Source organism: Mobula hypostoma, chromosome 21 (assembly GCF_963921235.1).
Source record: "Mobula hypostoma chromosome 21, sMobHyp1.1, whole genome shotgun sequence".
Taxonomy (NCBI): domain Eukaryota; kingdom Metazoa; phylum Chordata; class Chondrichthyes; order Myliobatiformes; family Myliobatidae; genus Mobula; species Mobula hypostoma.
The window spans coordinates 59358434-59374536 of record NC_086117.1 but is presented as its reverse complement, the minus strand read 5'-3'; the positions used below and the strand labels follow the sequence as shown (position 1 = coordinate 59374536).

Sequence of the window (16103 nt, the reverse complement as noted above, 5' to 3'; positions counted from 1 at the left end):
GAAATGGCCACTGCAAGGTACCAAAATGACTGTTTGTTCTGTCTGAACAAGTCAGAGGTGGAAGCCACATGCTGAGATGTTCCAAGCATCAGTTGTTGCTGACTCTGAGTAGAATTTACTGGAAATTCGGTCTTTCAGAAAAAGCCTTAATTCTTTGTAAAAACTACCTCTTCATTGTCCTTACCCCTCGTCTTTGCCCTTTAGTTTTTACCTATATACAAGTAGGAGTAGAATAGCCAGATGGTCAGATTTCCTGAAATGCAGTCAAGGATGAAATGGTAGGCATTCTTGATGGTAGAGTGGCATTAGGGTCGCGTGTTTTGGGTCATCTGGTGCTGCAGGTTTGGTGACAGGATGAAGATACTTCTCTACCAAAGGAGGTGTAAGGTGCTCCTTCCCTCTGGTAGTCTACATATCACCCCTGGACAAGGTGTCACACCTGCCTTAGACCCCCCACCCCGACCCCGGAACAGTGTCAGGGAAACCATGGGAGCAGATGGTGGATGGTCGTGTGAGCAGCTGGTGCATATCACAAGTCCTGGTTATGCGACCGCTGACAGCAGGCAGACAGTCTCTGAAGAGTATTGATAGGCAAACCACTTCTTTAGAAAAATTTACCAAAAACAATCACAGTCAAAAGACAATGATCGTCTATGTCATACAACACGGCACATAATGATGATGTTGCTGCAGGTGATGTGCTGATGGTAGTTGGGCAAATCTGATCGATCAAGCTAATCTATTGATACAGTCTGTTCCATCACAGGCGAAGTCCTCTCCACCACTAAGTATGTTTACATGGAGCATTACCGCAAGAAAGCAGCATCCATCACAAAAGACACCGCCCGCCCCCAGCATCCAGCCCGTGTTCTCTTCTTGCTACCACCATCAGGCAGGAGATAAATAAGCTTTCGGTCCCACAGCACCAGGTTCAGGAACAGTTATTACTATCAGGCTCCTGAACCGGTGTGGATAACTTCACTCACCACAACTCCGAACTGATCCTTGGGTTCCACAGCACCAGGTTCAGGAACAGTTATTACTATCAGGCTCCTGAACCGGTGTGGATAACTGCACTGCGAACTCTGAGCTGATTCCATGGCCGACAGACTCACTTTCAAAGATTCTTTACAGGTTCTCACTTTTTAAAAAAAATTCCACTGTTTGTCATCCTTTGCACATAGGTTGTTTGTCAGTTTTTGTTGATGTATAGTTTTTCATAAGTGCTCATAGTGAGGTAGTGCTCATGGATTCAATGTCCATTTAGAAATCGGATAGCAGAGGGGAAGAAGTTGTTCCTGAATCACTGAGTGTGTGTCTTCAGGCTTCTGTACCCCCTTTCTGATGGTAACAATAAGATCAAGACATGTCTTGGGGGGTGGAGGTCCTTAATGATGACCACCGCCTTCCTGAGGCACCGCTCTTTGATGATGTTTTGGTTACTATGAAGGCTAGTGCCCATGATGGAGCTCATTAATTTTACAACTTCCTGCGACAGGCATTTAACGAACCTACACTGTTTAACTTGTAGACACCCTACACGCTGCAATCTCACAAAGGGCTAAAGTGCCACTTGGAATTGTTCAGGCTTTCATGTAATATTTTTATAAAATTTAACACGCCACAACACAGATGGTTGGTTTGTCACATGAAGAGACATTAAATAGATTAGACATACACTGCCTCAAGTTCAGAAGAACGCGAGATCTCATTCAAATTTCCAAAATGCTTTGAGGTTAACAGGTTGATTCCTGTCCTGGTGAATGTCTAGAAACAGTTCCAAGTGCTAAATTAAGGGATTGACTATGGAAGAGCGTGGTAAGCACGCTGCAGGACTGATGGTACAGGCAGATACTCTAGGAACATTTAAGAGTCTTTTCATACGCAGATTGATGAATCTAAAATGGTGGGCTATGGGGGACGGGAGGGTTAGATTGATCTTGGAGTAGGTTAAAGGCTCAGCACAACATCACTAGTCTAAGGGCCTGTTCTATGCCCTATGTTCTGTTAGATATGAACTAAAAAATATCTTAATAGGAGCAGAATTAGGCCATTGAGTCTGCTCTGCCATTCCATCATGGCTGATCCATTTCCATCTCTTAAATCGGAGGGTAGCAGATGTTGGGAACTCTCTACTCAGTGCTGTGATTACTCAGTTGATGATGTGTTCAAGGCAGCTCAAAGGTATCAAGGGATTCAGAGGTATAGATAGGGTGTAAAAGTGGCATAGACATCAGCTGTGCTTTTATTGAAAGCCAAAATTCTATGAGAGGTTAAATGATCATTTCTTGCTGTCGTATCTCTGTGCCCCACAGTAAAGTGGAAATGTCGAATCCTTTGCTAAACAAAATTTACACTTCCAAGTGTTTGTCGCACACAATGGAAATTTGAATCATGCTTTCTGGATGTGTGACATAGCTCCACATGGAAGCTTTTTAAGTTCAACTTAAAGTTTATTGTTCTCATAGGCATTCAAGTCATAAATGGCATGAAAATCAGTCTTTCTTTTGGAGATACAGCACGCAGTCAGACCTTTTACTGTGAGCTGAATCAGAATCAGATTTAATATCACGAGCATATGCCGTGAAATTTGCTGTTTTGTGGCAGCAGTACAATGCAAAACATAATAAAAACTGTGAATTATATATATATATATATATAAATTAGTTCTATATATATAAAATATATATATATAGTTCTTACTGAAGTTCGCAGATTTTATTATTATGTATTAAATAAGTAGAGCAAAAAGAAAGTAGAAAGGTAGTATTCATGGGTTCAATGTCCATTCAAAAATCAGATGGCAGGAGGGAAGAAGCTGTTCCTGAATCGTTGAGTGTGTGTCTTCAGGCTCCTGTACCTCCTTCCTGACGGTAGCAATGAGAAGAGGGCATGTCCTGGGTGATGGGGGTCCTTAATGATAGACACTGCCCTACCTTTTTGAGGCACTGCTCCTTGAAGGTGTCCTGAGTACTGTGGAGGCTAGTGCCCATGATGGAGCTGACTAACTTCGATCTTGTGCTGTAGCTTCCCAACATACCAAACAGTGATTCAGCCAGTTAGAATACTATCCATGGTACATCTGTAGAAATTTGCCAAGTGTCTTTGGTGACGTACCAGATCTCCTCAAACTCCTGATGAGATATAGCTGCTGTCGTGCCTTCTTTGTAACTCCATTGATATGTTGGGCCCAGGATAGATCCTCAGAGATGTTGACTCCCAGGGATTTGAAAGTGTTTACTCTTTTCTCTACTGATCCCTTAATGAGGATTGGTGTTTGTTTCCTTGTCTTACCCTTTCTGAAGTTCACAATCTATTCTTTGGTTTTACTGACATAGTGTGCAAGGAATTGAACCCATGTTGCTAGCACTGTAATAGCATTACTCTGGCAGCTACACATTGCCCATACCTAGTTGCCCTTGAGAAGGTGATGATGAGCTACCTTCTTGAACTGCTGCAGTCCCTGAGGTGTAGGTACACCCACAGTGCTGTTAGGGAGGGAAATGCATGATTTTGACCCAGTGAGAATGAAGGAACAGCGATATGTTTCTGGTGAGTGACTTGGAAGGGGATTTCCAACAGTGGTGTTCACAGGTATCTGCTGTTCTTGTCGTTCTAGATGGTAGTGGTCATGGGTCTGGAAGGCGCTGCCTTAGGATATTGTTAGGAGTTTGAGGAGATTTAGTTTGTCACATAAAACAGCGGTCCCCAACCACCGGGCCGCAAAGCATGTGCTACCAGGCCGCAAGGAAACGATATGATTTGGCGATATGACTCAGCTGCACCTTTCCTCATTCCCTGTCATGCACTATTGAGCTTGAACGCACGCGAGGTCATTACACACGCGTCATCCATGTCAGCGCGGGAAGAAGATCAACTCATCGAGCTTGCAAATGACAGCTGGCTGAAAAGTATGTTTGACATAACATTTCTGCCGGCATTCTGGATCAAAGTCAAGGCTAAATATCCCGAGATAGCCACGAAAGCACTGAAAACGTTGCTTTCATTTCCAGCATTTTTCTGTGAAGCGGAGTTTTCTGCATTGAATGCAACGAAAACTAAATTGCGGAACAGACTGGACATCAGGAACCCCCTTCGAGTATCGCTGTCTCCCATCACCCTTCGATAGGACCGTCTTGTTGCAGGAAAACAAGCCCAGGGCTCCCACTGATTCAGCGATATTGGTGTGTTGCAATGATTTTTTATGTTCATACGGAGAAAATATGTGCTGTGTGTTTAATATCCAAATGTTACTTAAAATGTTATGATGCTATTGACTTACTTATAAGTCATATAATAATTACAGCATGGAAACAGGCCATCTCTGCCCTTCTAGTCCGTGCCGAACACTACTCTCACCTAGTCCCACCGACCTGCACTCAGCCCATAACCCTTCATACCTTTCCTGTCCATATACCTATCCAATTTTTCTTTAAATGATAATATCGAACTTGCTTCTGCCACTTCTACTGGAAGTTCATTCAACACTTACTTCAAGCTCCCCTGATAATTGACTTATCACTATATGCATGCGTGGAAAATATGGGCTGTGTTTAATATTAAATTCGTTAGATAAACCCTTTTAGAAACGAAATTGAGTGTATTAGCCACTTATCACCTATATTCCGTTCGTGATTAACACCCCCCACCCTGCCCAAACAGAATCACCGAAAACGATTTGTAGAAGAAGGGAGAGAGGGAGGAAAAAAAATCGGTAGGTCACGCATGCGTACTGGTGCCCGCGCAAGGCTTCATGGTCATTGTAGTCTTTCTCGGGGTAAACTCAACATATTTGACTGCTACTCTTGTCCGTTGGCAACCCTACCCCCCCCCCACCCCCGATCGGCCGGTCCGCAAGAATATTGTCAATATTAAACCAGTCCGCAGTGCGAGAAAGGTTGGGGACCCTCAAAAACTTCTACAGATGTACAGCAGAGAGCATTCTGACTGGCAGCATCACTGTCTGATGGGGGGCGGGGGTGAATACTGCACAGGATCAAAATAAGTTGCAAAAGATTGTCAGCACCATCATAGGTACGAGACTCCGTGGTATCCAAGACCTCTTCAAAAATCGGTGCCTCAGGAAGGCGCCATCCACCAGTAAGAACCCCCAGCACCAGGGTAGTGCTCTGTTATCAGTGCTGCCATCAGGAAGGAGGCACAGAAGCCTACAAGCACACACTCAGCAATTCAGGAACAGCATCTACCCCTCTGTCATCCAGCTTCTAAATGGACGCTGAACTGATGAACACCAACTCACTAGTTTTTTAAAAATTTATTTCTGTTTTTTTACACTACTTATTTTAACTTAACTAATGAATATACATATATAATTACCGTAATATAGTTTTTATCCCCTATTTTTAACATTTTGCATTGTACTGCTGCAAAGTTAACAAATTTCACGACAATCCCACTTGGAGTACTGTGTTCAGTTCTGGTCACCTCATTACAGGAAGGATGTGGATGCTGTAGAGAGAGTGCAGAGGAGATTTACAAGGATCTTGCCTGGATTGGGGAGCATGCCGTATGAGAATAGGTAGAGTGAACTCGGCCTTTTCTCCTTGGAGCGACGGAGGATGAGAGGTGACCTGATAGAGGTGTATAAGATGATGAGAGGCATTGATCATGTGATTAGCCAGAGGCCTTTTCCCAGGGCTGAAATGCCTAACATGAGGGGGCATAATTTTAAGGTGCTTGGAAGTAGGTACAAGGGGGATGTCAGAGGTATGTTTTTCACACAGAGAGTGGTGGGTGTGTGGAATGCACTGCCAGTGAAGGTGATAGACAGTAAGGTCTTTTAAGAGACTATTAGATAGGTACATGGAGCTTAGAAAAATTGAGGGTTATGCGGTAGGAAATTTCTAGGCAGCTTCTAGAGTAAGTTGCCTGGTCGGCAGAACATTATGGGCCGAAGAGCCTGTAATGTGCTGTAGCTTTTCTATGTTCTATATGCTGGTGATATTAAATCTGATTCTGATTCCATGACTGTAGACAACTCAGCCATAAGAAGGCCATTCAACTGCAGACAACTCGGCCATAGGGAAGGCCCATGCAATGGAAACATGGAAACTGAACTCAATTTGCAGCCATAGCACAAAATGAGGACAAGCACAAGTTAAGATAAGCTTCAATTAACATAAATTATGTATACAGTACTGTGCCATAGTCTTCAACACATATATAGCTAGGGTTCCTTAGTACTGTAGTAATTTTATGTATTCCACTGTACTGCTGTCACAAAAAAAAAACAAGTTTTGTGACATGATAAACCTGATTTCAGTGATGATAAACCTGATTCTGAAATGGGTCTCTATTGTGGACTGAAAGTGGGAAGGGGACAGGGAGAGGGGAAAAATGGTTGGAGAGAGGGGAGGGAGAGGGAAGCACCAGAGAGACATTCTGTAATGATCAATAAACCAATCGTTTGGAATCAAATTACCTTTCCTGGTGTTTCAGGGATGGGTGTGTCTGCACCCATGTCATCCCACCCACCCCGGCACTCTGTCTCTGCCACCTGTCCTACTCCCCTCCCATGACGCTCCACCCTCACCATTCCCAACATCCTTTGCTCCTGCCAAGTTTACAAACTCACTCTCTGCTCCACATTGACAAATACAGTACTTGGGCACCCGAGCTACGTATGTATATATAATGTGCCCAAGACAAACAGAGATAACAACCCCAGTGCAAGCGTGTCAGATATGAAAAGAAATATAATCCGTGATAGTGTTAGGGTTTTTCAGGTCAGTTCAAGACCTTGATGGCAGTGGGGAAGAAGGTGTTGTTGAACCTTGAGGGCTCTTTGGGCCTGATGTCCCGTCTGATGGCAGCATCTAGAGGAGGACACAGCCTAAATGGTGGGGAGCCCTGGTGATGAATCCTACCTTCCTGAGGTGTCGCATCTTGTAGCCTAATCATGGGACAATTTACAATGAACCTACCAGCCAGTACGTCTTTGTGACAGGAAGAAACCGGAGCACCTGGAGGAAATCCAGGCGGTGATGGGGAAAACGTAGATACTCTTTGAGGCAGGGTTGGGAAGTGAGCTCTAGTTGCATGTACTGTGAAGCGTAGTACTAACCCTACACATCCATGCTGCTAAATAAATAGAGAGAGAGAAGGAGAGGTTCTTGAGGCAAGTTCCCTTTAGAGCTCTGTTCTATTGGTGTCATCTTCTGTTGATACAATGTCCAGTTGTGTGTCTGACAAGTAGAGTAGTGCCACTCCCATCACATGGTTAACCAATTCAGAGTCTCATTCATCAACAATTTCCACTCAGAACTGCCAGCGTGGCAGAAATTTACACTTATGCATCTTAAAACTGAATACACTTAATACCCAGAGTATCTTCTTAGGTGCTAAATTGGTGATTTGTACGAAACATGTTGCTCTGATTTGTTTTGGACTTGAATCACAATTGACATTGCCACTTTTTGCCCATTCACAGCTGGTTCTAAGAACTTTGTTTCAAATATTAATTTAGAGATACAGCTTGGTACCAAGCCCTTCCATCCCAACAAGGCTATGCAGCCCAGTGACACACATGTGACCAATTAACCTACTAACCTAGACATTTTTTTGAATGTGGGAAGAATCCAGAGAACCTGGAGGAAACGGGGAGAACGTACAAACTCCCTACAGACGGTGGTGGGAATTGAACCTAGGTCGCTGGTGCTGTTAGAGCATTGTGCCAACTGCTACACTACCATGCCGCCTCTGAAAGTTCAAAGTACATTTATTATCAAAGTATGAATACGACATACAACCTTGAGATTCATTTCCTTACAGGCAGCCACAAGCCAAAGAAACCCAATAAAATCCATTATAAAAAAGACCATCGATACCCAATAGCAGAAAAAGACACATCATGTAAACAATAGAAGTAAGTAAATAACATTCAGAACTGAAGTTCACGAAAGTAAGACCAATCATCACTGCAGCCAATCCAGGAGCCCGTTAGTTAGAAGCCACAGTCTCAGTTACCATATAGAACTATAGAAACTACAGCACAGAAACAGGCCCTTTGGCCCTTCTTGGCTGTGCCGAACCATTTTCTGCCTAGTCCCACTGACCTGCACACGGACCATATCCCTGCATACACCTCTCATCCATGTATCTGTCCAATTTATTCTTAAATGTTAAAAAAGAACCCGCATTTACCACCTCGTCTGGCAGCTCATTCCATACTCCCACCACTCTCTGTGTGAAGAAGCCCCCCCTAATGTTCCCTTTAAACTTTTCCCCCCTCACCCTTAACCCATGTCCTCTGATTTTTTTCTCCCCTTGCCTCAGTGGAAAAAGCCTGCTTGCATTCACTCTATCTATACCCATCATAATTTTATATACCTCTATCAAATCTCCCCTCATTCTTCTACGCTCCAGGGAATAAAGTCCTAACCTATTCAACCTTTCTCTGTAACTGAGTTTCTCAAGTCCCGGCAACATCCTTGTAAACCTTCTCTGCACTCTTTCAACCTTATTTATATCCTTCCTGTAATTTGGTGACCAAAACTGAACACAATACTCCAGATTCGGCCTCACCAATGCCTTATACAACCTCATCATAACATTCCAGCTCTTATACTCAATACTTTGATTAATAAAGGCCAATGTACCAAAAGCTCTCTTTACGACCCTATCTACCTGTGACGACACTTTTAGGGAATTTTGTATCTGTATTCCCAGATCCCTCTGTTCCACTGCACTCCTCAGTGCCTTACCATTAACCCTGTATGTTCTACCTTGGTTTGTCCTTCCAACGTGCAATACCTCACACTTGTCAGTATTAAACTCCATCTGCTATTTTTCAGCCCATTTTTCCAGCTGGTTCAAGTCCCTCTGCAGGCTCTGAAAACCTTCCTCACTGTCTACTACACCTCCAATCTTTGTATCATCAGCAAACTTGCTGATCCAATTTACCACATTATCATCCAAATCATTGATATAGATGACAAATAACAATGGACCCAGCACTGATCCCTGTGGCACACCACTAGTCACAGGCCTCCACTCAGAGAAGCAATTCTCTACCACCACTCTCTGGCTTCTTCCATCGAGCCAATATCTAATCCAATTTACCACCTCTCCATGTATACCTAGCGACTGAATTTTCCTAACTAACCTCCCATGCGGGACCTTGTCAAAAGCCTTACTGAAGTCCATATAGACAATATCCACTGCCTTCCCTTCATCCACTTTCCTGGTAACCTCCTCGAAAAACTCCAACAGATTGGTCAAACATGACCTACCACGCACAAAGCCATGTTGACTCTCCCTAATAAGCCCCTGTCTATCCAAATGCTTGTAGATTCTGTCTCTTAGTACTCCCTCCAATAACTTACCTACTACTGACGTTAAACTCACCGGCCTATAATTTCCCGGATTACTTTTCGATCCTTTTTTAAACAATGGAACAACATGAGCCACTCTCCAATCCTCTGGCACTTCGCCCGTAGACAGCAACATTTTAAATATTTCTGCCAGGGCCCCCGCAATTTCAACACTAGTCTCCTTCAAGGTCCGAGGGAACACTCTGTCAGGTCCCGGGGATTTATCCTCAAGACAGCAAGCACCTCCTCCTTTTCAATCTGTACAGTTTCCATGGTCTCACTACTTGATTCCCTCAATTCCATAGATTTCATGCCAGCTTCCTTAGTAAATACAGACGCAAAAAACCTATTTAAGATCTCCCCCATTTCCTTTGGTTCCGCACAAAGCCGACCACTCTGATCTTCAAGAGGACCAATTTTATCCCTTACAATCCTTTTGCTCTTAATATACTTGTAAAAGCTCTTTGGATTCTCCTTCACTTTGACTGCCAAGGCAACCTCATGTCTTCTTTTAGCCCTCCTGATTTCTTTCTTAAGTATTTTCTTGCACTTCTTATACTCCTCAAGCACCTGATTTACCCCGTTTCCTATACATTTCATACAATTCCCTCTTCTTCTTTATCAGAGTTGCAATATCCCTTGAGAACCAAGGTTCCTTATTCCTATTCAATTTGCCTTTAATCCTGACAGTTCATGCCAGAGATGAGTGAACCTCGCAGAGCAGCAAGCTGAGCAAGTCCATCCCTCGCCTCCAGCCCCAAAATCCTGACTTTTTCAATCTGGTCTGGCACTTAAATCATCTCAACAACCGGTCGGTCGTTCATCACTGTCAGACCCAGACCCTGCTGCTTTGATATGGTCTCGGACCTGGTGCCCCATAGTAATGATTAGAAACAGAGAAAACCTACAGCACAATACAGGCCCTTCAGCCCACAAAGCTGTGCCGAACATATCCTTACCTTAGAAATTACCTAGGGTTACCCATAGCCCTCTATTTTTCTAAGCTCCATGTACCTGTCCAGGTGTCTCTTAAAAGACTCTATCGTATCCGCCTCCACCACCGTTGCAGGCAGCCCATTCCACGCACTCACCACTCTCTGCGTAAAAAACTTACCCCTGACATCTCCTCTGCACCTACTTCCAAGCACCTTAAAACTGTTTCCTCTTGTGCTAGCCATTTCAGCCCTGGGAAAAAGCCCCTGACTATACACACGATCATATCTCTCATCATCTTGTACACCTCTGTCAGATCACCTCTCATCCTTCGTCACTCCAAGGCAAAAAGACCGAGATCACTCAACCTATTTTCATAAGACATGCTCCCCAAAACAGACGACATCCTTGTAAATCTCCTCTGTACCTTTTCTATCATTTCTGCATTCTTCCTATAGTGAGACGACCAGAATTGAGCACAGTACTCCAAGTGGGGACTGACCAGGGTCTAATATAGCTGCAACATTACCTCTCGGCTCTTAAACTCAATCCCACAATTGATGAAGGCCAATGCACTGTATGCCTTCTTAACCACAGAGTCAACCTGCACAGCAGCCTTGAGTGTCCTATGGACTCTGACCCCAAAATCCCTCTGATCCTCCACGCTGCCAAGAGTCTCACCATTAATACTATATTCTGCCATCATATTTGACCTACCAAAATGAACCACCTCACACTTAATCTGGGTTGAACTCCATCTGCCACTTCTCAGCCCAGTTTTGCACCCTATCAATGTCCTGCTGTAACCTCTGAAAGCCCTCCACACTATCCACAACACCCCCGACCTTTGTGTCATCAGCAAATTTACTAACCCATCCCTCCAGTTCTGGATCCACAAAGCAATGTCCCCTTGGATCCCATGCCTCCTTACTTTCTCAATAAGCCTTCACTGGGGTACCTTATCAAATACCTTGCTGAAATCCATATGCACTACATCTACTGCTCTTCCTTCATCAATGTGTTTAGTCACATCCTCAAAAAATTCAGTCAGGCTTGTAAGGCACGACCTGCCCTTGACAAAGCCATACTGGCTATTCCTAATCATATTATGTCTCTCCAAATGTTCATAAATCCTGCCTCTCAGGATCTTCTCCATCAACTTACCAGCCACAGAAGTAAGGTTCACTGGTCTATCATTTCCTGGGCTATCTCTACTCCCTTTCTGGATAAGGGAACAACATCCACAACCCTCCAATCCTCCAGAACTTCTCCTGTCCCCATTGATGATGCAAAGATCATCGCCAGAGGCTCAGCAATCTCCTCCCTCGCCTCCCACAGTAGCCTGGGGTACATCTCATCCGGTCCCGGTGACTTATCCAACTTGATGCTTTCCAAAAGCTCCAGCACATCTTCTTCCTTAATATCTACATGCTGAAGCTTTTCAGTCCGCGGTAAGTCATCCCTCCAATCGCCAAGATCTTTTTCCGTAGTGAATACTGAAGCAAAGTGCTCATTAAGTACTTCTGCCATCTCCGGTTCCATACACACATTTCCACTGTCACACTTGATTGGTCTTATCCTCTCACGTCTTATCCTTTTGCTCTTCACATACTTGTAGAATGCCTTGAGGTTTTCCTTCATTCTGTCCGCCAAGGCCTTCTCATGGCCCCTCCTGGCTCTCCTAATTTCATTCTTAAGCTCCTTCCTGCTAGCCTTATAATCTATATCTCTATCATTACCTGGTTTTTTGAACCTTTTGTTAGCTCTTCTTTTCTTCTTGACTAGATTTACAACAGCCTTTGTACACCACGGTCCTGTACCCTACCATCCTTTCCCTGTCTCTTTGGAACGTACCTATGCAGAACCCCACGCAAATATCCCCTGAACATTTGTCACATTTCTTTAGTACGTTTCCCTGAGAACATCTGTTTCCAATTTATGCTTCCAATTTCCTGCCTGATAGCCTCATATTTCCCCTTACTCCAATTAAACGCTTTTCTAATTTGTCTGTTCCCCTCCCTCTCCCTCTCCAATGCTATGGTAAAGGAGATAGAATTGTGATCACTATCTCCAAAATGCTCTCCCACTGAGACATCTGACACCTGACCAGGTTAATTTCCCGATACCAGATCAAGTACAGCTTCTCCTCTTGTAGGCTTATCTACATATTATGTCAAGAAATCCTCCTGAACACACCTAATAAATTCCACCCCATCTAAATCCCTCGCTGTAGGGAGATGCCAATCGATATTTGGGAAATTAATATCTCCCACCACAACAACCCTGTTGTTATTACACCTTTCCAGAATCTGTCTCCCTATCTGCTCCTCGATGTCCCTGTTACTATTGGGTGGTCTATAAAAAACACCCAGTAGAGATATTGACCCCTTCCTTGTTCCTAACAGAGACTCCGTAGACGATCCTTCCATAACTTCCTCCTTTTCTGCAGCGGTGACATTATCTCTGATCAACAGAACCACTCCCCCACCTCTTTTGCCACCCTCCCTGTCCTTTCTGAAACATCTAAAGCCTTTTGTTGAAAAGTGGGAGATTTGATATCCTATATATTGTAACTATAGAGGAAGAGTTTTGAGCAAACAATATTAATGCTGCTTTTCTTCTGGTTTCATCTGTATCTTCCTAGGTATTTATGGACTTTGCAACAGTCTTCTTGAGACCCCATGGAAGAAACTTGTTCATGGGAAAAAGCTTTTCACAGAAACCATTCAGAAAAACTGTTCACTTTCTCCAAAGAACTTGACGCAAGAACTCCTCAATGTGATGACTAATGAAGAAATGTATGTTTTCTTTTACAGTGTTCAAAGTAAATTTATTATCAAAGTACATATACGTCACCATATCCAACCCTGAGATTAATTTTCTTGCGGGTATACTCAGTAAATCTAGAGTAAAATCAATGAAAGACTATACTAATTTGGGCATTCAGCTACTGTGCACCTTTTGTAGGATGTTTGTCTTCAACCTGCTAATACTATTTGTTTCACATAAATATCAGCTCTTCCACTGGCCTGCTAAGTCACAGCAGCACCATCTGAAGAGCAAAAGTTCCATTAGTTTTACCTGGTCCCAGTTTGGGTAACGTTTCCTTTCAAGTCAGCTTGGACTACTGTCATCTTTCCATCTAAAAAGTAAGTTTGACCAAACATTGAGCATGGCTCTGATAGTCCCTACATCCAAATAATGCAAATTAGCTGGGGTCTTCTAATATTTTGTCCGGTTCTCTTGATACGGCCTCCTCTACATTGGAGAGACCTGTGGTAAATTGGGATACCGCTTTTTTCGAGCACCTCCACTCCATCCACCACCCCAGGCAGTCCTACCACATGAGGTAACACTTCACTCGTGAATCTGCTGGGGTCGTCTATTGTGTCCAGTGCTCCCAACATGGTCTCCTCTACATTGGTGAGACATATCATAAATTAGGGTTCCGCTTTGTTGAGCACTTCCATTCCATCCAGCGAAAGTGAAACTTCCTGGTGGCCAAACATTTCAGTTCCTATTCCCATTCTAATTCTGACATGTTGGTCCATGGCCTCCTCTTGTGCCAGGGTGGAGGAGCAACACCCTATATTCCGTCTGGGCAGCCTCCAACCTGATGGCATGAATCTCGATTTCTCCTCCTGATAAACAAATTTCCCCCTACCCCCCCCAATTCCTCAATTTCCCCAATCTGACCTTTTACCTCTTCTCACCTGCCTTTCATTTCCCCTGGGTCCCCTCCTCCTTCCCATTCTCCTTTATTCCACTCTCCCCTCCTTCTTTTCCAACCCTTAACCTTTCCCACCCACCTGGCTTTACTTATCACCTTTCAGCTAGCCTCCTTACCTTCCCCCACCTTTTTATTCTGATATCTTCCCCCTTTCTTCTCAGTCCTGAAGAAGATTCTCGGCCCAAAATGTCAACTGTCTTTTCCGTAGATGCTGCCTGACCTGCTGAGTTCTTCCAGCATTTTGTGTGTGTTGTTTTGGATTTCCAGCATCTGCAGACGTTCTCGTGATCCAAACAATGGTCATATTAAGGGGTCACCTGTGGCTCACTTTTGCGGGACACATGATTTAACAAATTACTGAATAAAGATTAGTTTTATTTGTCACATGTACACTGAAACATACAGTGAAATGTGTAATTTGCAGCAACAACCTACACAGTCCGAGGATTGTGCTGAGAACATCCCACAAGTGTCACTATGCTTCAGGCACCAAAATAGCATGCCCACAACTTAATAATCTTAACCCATACATCTTTGGAATGTGGGAGGAAACCGGAGCACCCGGAGGAAACCCACACAGTCATGGGGAGAATGTACAAACCCCTCACAAACAGTGGTGGGAATTGAACCCCAATTGCGGTGCTGTAAAACATTATGCCAACTACTACACTACCATGCTGGCTGCTGCTCAATAAGTACAAATTAAGTTGAATTATGATCAAGTTCCATTTGTATATTTCCTTATACTTTAATCAGATTAAACTTGTACTTGGGAGCAAGTAATTTGCCCACATTTAACTTCCTATGACTTCGGGGAAAATGATCACTATATACTTGGACACAGACATAAAAGAGTGGGGTGGGCATTTGGCTTCGGTGCCAAAGAGATTGGTTTGAATCCCCTTTTTTTTAATGTTTTCCAAGCCCAAGCTTGTCTAAGGATTTAATGGTCCTGTTTCATCGTTTAGAAACTTCAACTCCATTTCCAAAGTTATAGTTTTAAGCCCCACTCCAGAACTCCCAGAAAAGGTGGCATCTGTGATTAAGGACACCCATCACCCAGGACATGCTCTCTTCTCATTGCCACCATTAGAGAGGAAGGACAGGAGTCTGAAGACACACATTCAATGTTTTAGGAACAGCTTCTTCCCTTCCACAATCAGGTTTTTGAATGGGCAAAGAACCAACCCAAGAACACTACCTCACTATTTTTGCACCACTCCCCCTTGGAAGTTTTCATGTTTTATTGTTTTACAACATTGAATTACAGTGGATTTAATTTGGCTTCTTTAACACTGATCTACAGAAAAGACTCTTTCATATCAAAGTGAAAAAAAATTCTACAAATTGGTCTAAATTTATTATAATTATTAAACACAAAGTAATTGATTGCATAATTACTCACCCCCTTCAAGTCAGTATTTAGTATATGCACCTTTGGCATCAATTACAGCCTCGAGTCTCTGTGGATAGGTCTCTATCAGCTTTGCACATTTGGACACTGTAATTTTTCCCCTTTCTTCTTTATGAAACTGCTCAAGCTCTGTCAGATTGCATGGGGATCATGAGTGAACAACCCTTTTCTATTCCGGCCACGAATTCTCATTTTGATTGAGATCTTGTCTCTGACTTAGCCACTCCAGGTCATTAACTTTGTTGATTTTAAGCCATTCCTGTGTAGCTTTGGCTTTATGTCATTGTCTTGCTGGAAAATCTTCTTCCAAGTTGCAGTTCTCTTGCAGACTGCATCAGGTTTTCCTTCAGGATTTCCCTGTATTTGCTGCATTCATTTTGCCCTCTACCTTCACAAGCCTTCCAGGGCCTGTTGCAGTGATGCATCCCCACAGCATGATGCAGCCACCAACATGCTTCACAGTAGGAGTGTTGTGTTTTTGGAGATGTGTGGTGTCTGATGGCTAGAAAGCTCAATTTAATTTTATCAGACCATAGAATCTTCTTCCAGCTGACTTCAGAGTCTCCCACATGCCTTCTGGCAAACTAGCCAAGATTTCATGTGAAATTTTTCCAACAGTGGCTTTCTCTTCACCACTCTCCCATTAAACCACAAGTGGTGACGCACCTGGGCAACAGTGTCTCCCATCTCAGCC

The 16103-nt window shown here is 43.5% G+C and overlaps 1 protein-coding gene across 13 annotated transcripts in view; it reads left to right on the top strand.

The window, feature by feature from the left end:
* tango2 (transport and golgi organization 2 homolog (Drosophila)) overlaps positions 1-16103 on the top strand; it is a 281648-nt gene that overhangs the window by 255609 nt on the left and 9936 nt on the right. For all 13 annotated transcript variants that reach the window (XM_063074129.1, XM_063074128.1, XM_063074127.1 and 10 more), the window contains one exon: positions 12910-13063. In XM_063074129.1, coding sequence (XP_062930199.1) covers positions 12910-13063 — 154 coding nt within the window. The remainder of the gene's footprint in view (positions 1-12909; positions 13064-16103) is intronic.